Here is a 4,942-nt window from a genome sequence, read left to right as displayed (position 1 = left end):
CCCCACACCTCTTGCACCCCATACCTTCTGCACCTCATACCTCCTGAACCCCCACAACCCCTACACTCCTATACTTCCTGTACCCCCACACCTCTTGCACCCCATACCTTCTGCACCTCATACCTCCTGAACCCCCACAACCCCTACACCCCCATACCTCCTACACTCCCACACCTCCTACACTCCACACCTCCTACATCCCCATACCTCCTATACCCCCACACCTCCTGAATCCCCCATACCTCCTGAATCCCCACACCTCCTACACCCCATACCTCCTGTACCCCCATACCTCATGCACCCCCACACATCCTATACCCCCACACCTCCTGCACCCCCACAGCCCCTACACAATGTTTTCCTTCCTTCTCTATTTCCTTCTTTCCTCCAAGAACCAGAAGTCAGTTAGGCTGCTCACACTGGACATCCAGTTCAGCTTCCTCTTTTTTCTGTCCACGACCCAGGCGGTTCTCTGCCAAGCAAGAGTAAGTCCCAGCATGCCTCAGGGAGACTTTAGGGATCAAGAGCTTCTCCTGTGTCTCTCCAGGCACTTCTTTTCCATTGTGGTACCAGGTATAGTTTGTCGCTCTTGGGCTGGCCAATGAGTCACAAACCAGCTCAATTGACTGCTCCTCTTTAGCAGGTGGGTGGTAGATGTGAACCCTGGAAGGTTCTGGAGGAACTGGAAGAAGTCACAGAGGCAAACGGGCAGGTGAGCAGAGCCCGCAAACCCAGGCAGGCAGGTAGCAGTGCCTCCATTATCATCCCTCGAGGATCGATTATCCCCACCTCCCCTGCCAGCTTCAAGGGAACTCACACAGCACTGTGAGGACCACTTCTTCCGACTGTCCTAGGTCCAGGTCGTTTAAAGCCTGGCAGCGGTATTTCCCACTCATGTCCTTGGTCACTTCACTCAGAGTTAGTGTGGGTGTCTGTTCCTGCAGGTGGTGCCCATCCTTGACCCAGGACACCGGCCTGTGTTCTGGATTGCTGCTGGTGACTTGGCATGTCATGGTCACAGAGTCGCCCTCCATGACCTCTGTAGCACTGACCTCGATCATGAGCTGCGGCACGTCTGTGGGAACAGAGGAGCAGTGGGGGAAAGGACAGGGAATTCTCGGCGGCTCTTCTCATTCGGGTGGCAGCAGCTTGCACATCTCTGGTTCCTTTGTCCACCCAGGTAACTGTCACAGCCCCTCACTCGTCTCCCTGCTCCCCTTTCTCCTGACCACCTTGTCTCCGCCACCACCCATAGCGCTGTCAGAGAGTGCCACCAAAGCTGGCTGCTGGGCTCTAGGAGACCCAGTGTCCTACTTCCTCTCTTACCTCAAAAGGGGGCTTGGTCCTCGGACACTGCCGTGAGCACGCTACGCACGCACCTCAGCCTGCTTTGCCTGCCTTAGTCCCTCTGCCTCGTCAGCCAGGGTCTTCACCTTCTTCACAGAAGTCTCCATCCATCACCCCGCTTTCTTTTTAACTTTTGGAGGTATTTGTGGGTTCCCAAGTGGATATGGAGGTCAGAGGACGACCTTGGGTATTGTGCTTCGGGAGCTGCCCATCTTGGTGTTACATTTTTTTTGAGACGGGTCTTCTACTGACCTGGAGCTCATCAGTTAGACTAGACTGGTTGGCTAGCGCATCCCAAGGATCCATCCGGACCTGCCTTCCCAGTGCCGAGACCACAAGCTCATGCCACCGCTCAATTTACATTTTGTTGTTCTTCCTACCCCTCCTCTTCCTCCTCCTCTTCTTCTCCTTCTTCTTCCAGATACGGTTTCTCTGTGTAGCCCTGGCTGTCCTGGAACCCACTCTGTAGACCAGGTTTGCCTTGAACTCAGAGACCCGCCTGCCTCTACCTCCCCAGTGCTGGGATTAAAGGTGTGTGCCACCATGCCCAGCTTACACTCGATATTTGAATGTGAGTTCTGGGTATCAAACTCAAGTCCTCATTCTTGTCAGTCAGAACATTTTAACAAAGGTTTGTTTTCTTTGTGTATGTTCGTGCTGGAGGGGCTAGAGGCTTCAGAGCCTGTGGGTCTGTAATGCCAGGTAGTTGTCAGCTGTCTGATGTGGGTGCTAGTAATTGAATTCAGATCCTCTGCAAGAGCAGTAAGTGCTTTTAACTACTGAGCCATCCCTCCAATAAAAAACGAAAACCAGAACCATAACATAGAGGCTGGAGAGATGGCTCAGCTGGTAAGAGCTCTCACTGCTTTTCGGGAGGACTCAGATTCAATTGCCAGCACCCACATGGAGGCTCACAGCTGTATGTAACTCCAGTCCTAGGAGTGCAACTTCCCCTTCTGGCCTCCAGGGAAACCATGCATGCAATATGTCTGTACATATATGCAGGCAGAACACCCACACACATAAAAATGAAAGTTAAAAAATATTTTAAAAATTTATGTAGTACTAAGTTTTTGGTTTTTTGGTTTGTGTGGGTTTTTAACTATTAAGAAGGGGATTTATTAGGTCGGCTAGAAATGCTCTGAATTATCTACCCAACCCTCATTTTCTTTTAATATATACATCTCCTTCCGGTATTTCTGTTCTGTATTTATTGACTAATATGTTTCTCATGTGTCTATTCCATTGCAACGCGTACTCCACACAGACAAAACCTGGCTCAGTGCTGTGTTCTCTTCTCCACCTAAGTTGGCATCCAAGACAAGACCTGGCGCCTAATCAGTTCAGAGTTTTCTTTTTTGTTTTTGTTTTTAGGTAGGGTATAACCATATCCTAGATTCACTACTTAGATCAGGCTGGCCTCAATCTCACAGAGCTCCACCTACCTCTGCCTCATGAGTGCTGGGTTTAAAAGTGTGTACCACCATGCCAGGCTCCACAGTAACTATTCATTGCATAGATTAATGACTAAATGAATGAACGGGGCATAAAATAACGCAGTGCAAACTTCCTTGTATGGAAAACAGAGAAACCTAACCAGATGATCCCCAAAGTGTGCTATGGCGTGAGAATTGATTGATGGACTGAGTGGTCCTGGAGGTTGACCCAGGGTCTTGCACGTGTTAGGCAAGCACAGTACCCCTGGGATACATCCCCAGCCCTTAGGTTTCTGAGACAGTCTCTCACCATATAGCTCAGGCTATCCTCAAACTCAAGAGTCCCCTGCCTTGTCTTCCTGAATACCCTTTTCCAGGCCTATATCTTCATACTCAACTAGATTACTTTATTTTTTAGGTCAAGGCAGAGACTAAAACGAATCTGTGTCTTGAGACCCAGGACTGACAGAGGAGACAGTGGATGAGCCTATGCCAACGCTAGAAACAGGTGATTGATAGCTGAACCTTCTATGGACACAGACTCCTCTTTCCTTAGTGGGGCGCAACAGGATTTAGGAAGAAGGTGACAAAGTAGTGTCCTTCCACATAGAGACTCACGTTTAACATCCAGGCGCACTGTGTTCTCGGAGAGCACATCCGTATGGTGCAAGACTCGGCACGTCACGTTCCTTCCGTGGTCCGTCCATTTTGGTTGGAAGGTGAGCTTGCTCTCTGTGTAGACATTCTTAACGGAATAGCTGACGACGGTGATTTCGGGCTCTTTCAGGGACCACTCCAAGCGAATGGGGTACCGAGGGCAGGCATAATTCAGTGTACAGGTCAGAGTGACACTTTGGGATGCCTGGATTTCTTCTGATGGCAGCTTGATATAAGGTGAGAAGGGTGTCTCTGGAAGAGAAAAAAGAGGAGGCCTGGGAGCTGGGAGTAGGGCACAGACTAACCCTTCCACCCCTGGCTTCAGGCATCCTAAAAGCTGGGGAACAGGGTGCCCATTAGCATTTGACTGCTGACTACAGGCATCCTTTGCGAGGCCATTCTATTCCCATTCAGTTCAACTTCTCTGTGGAAGGCCTTGGGGGGACACTAAGCAAGCTAGGAAATTGTATTTTATATTTATTCTGTTTTTTACTTCCTCCTTTTGTTTACTTTCTAAATGGCCTCAGGATCACCCAGGGTGAAATTCTTTGGTTTGGTTCTGCATGCATGCTAAGCGTTGGTGTCCATGCCTGTGCTTGTTTGGCAGCCTCCTTATTGGAGTCAGCCAAGCAGACCTCCCTATGGTGGGGTGATCCTGAGACCCAGGACTCAGACCTCCACCAGGCTAGCCCACCCCACAGACGTGATGTTAAGATACATAGCCCTGGCAGCTCTAGTATGGATTGATGATACTACCTAGGGTTGAGGCCCCTGGCTGTTGTCAACCATGTCTGAGCCCTGTGCTCTTGTCATCCAGCCTAAAAACCAAGCCTTAGACTTGGTCACTAACAGGCTAAGAGATCTGAAAATCCAAACCTCTATCTTCTTTGGAAAGAAATATTTAAAAAAAAAAAAAAGGGACAAATGCTTGTGCTGCCATTGATCTCAGCGCCACCAACATCTCCTATTTGAGTGAAAAAGAGAAATAAATAGGAAAGGGTATGACTGTTCCCAGGCATGTATGGTGGAGGAGAGGGAGAGCAGAGGCAGAGGCAGAGGCAGAGAGACCTGGGAGAGTCCAGAGTGAACAGGACCCTGAGCCAAGTGAGAGGGAGATGGGGAGAGAGAGGGCACAGAGGGGAGCCAGGTGCAGCATCCAAGAGGGCAGAAGGCAAAAAGGTGAGTAACCAAAATGCCTGAGTTTTTAGGAAAGGGCCTGGGGGGGGGGGGAGATGAGGAGAGCTCAGCAGCTGGGCTGGAGAGTTCAGGGTAGTGGGTGGGGTTTGCTGGCCACACCCTGTAGATGTGACTGGTAGAGATTGAGGGGGACAGACGCTGGGAGAACCTGGCGGCCATTTCCGCTTAGATCTGTTAGTAGGCACCTTGCTTGGCCATTGGTCCCAGGGTTTGAGACTTCACAGTGAGCAGACAACTCAGTACTCTCACCTCCCTCTTTGCCTCTGCCAGAATTGGGTGTGGTGTGCATTTACTGGGCTCAGTGC

At 50.3% G+C, this 4,942-nt stretch overlaps 2 protein-coding genes across 2 annotated transcripts in view; one reads left to right on the top strand and one right to left on the bottom strand.

The window, feature by feature from the left end:
- The window catches only part of LOC113457658 (zinc finger protein 420-like), a 1,205,902-nt gene that overhangs the window by 847,553 nt on the left and 353,407 nt on the right, over nucleotides 1-4,942 (top strand). The window lies entirely within an intron of this gene.
- The window catches only part of Cd22 (CD22 molecule), an 11,912-nt gene that overhangs the window by 5,997 nt on the left and 973 nt on the right, over nucleotides 1-4,942 (bottom strand). Inside the window, exons 3-5 of the mRNA XM_005361213.1 lie at nucleotides 3,402-3,692; nucleotides 818-1,075; nucleotides 419-682 (exon numbers count right to left, since the gene is read on the bottom strand). Of these exons, the coding sequence (XP_005361270.1) occupies nucleotides 419-682; nucleotides 818-1,075; nucleotides 3,402-3,692 (813 nt within the window). The remainder of the gene's footprint in view (nucleotides 1-418; nucleotides 683-817; nucleotides 1,076-3,401; nucleotides 3,693-4,942) is intronic.

The sequence above is a fragment of the Microtus ochrogaster genome, linkage group LG4 (genome assembly GCF_000317375.1).
Source record: "Microtus ochrogaster isolate Prairie Vole_2 linkage group LG4, MicOch1.0, whole genome shotgun sequence".
Classification (NCBI taxonomy): Eukaryota; Metazoa; Chordata; class Mammalia; order Rodentia; family Cricetidae; genus Microtus; species Microtus ochrogaster.
The sequence above is the reverse complement of the archived record's forward strand: the minus strand, read 5'-3'. Positions and strand labels throughout refer to the sequence as shown.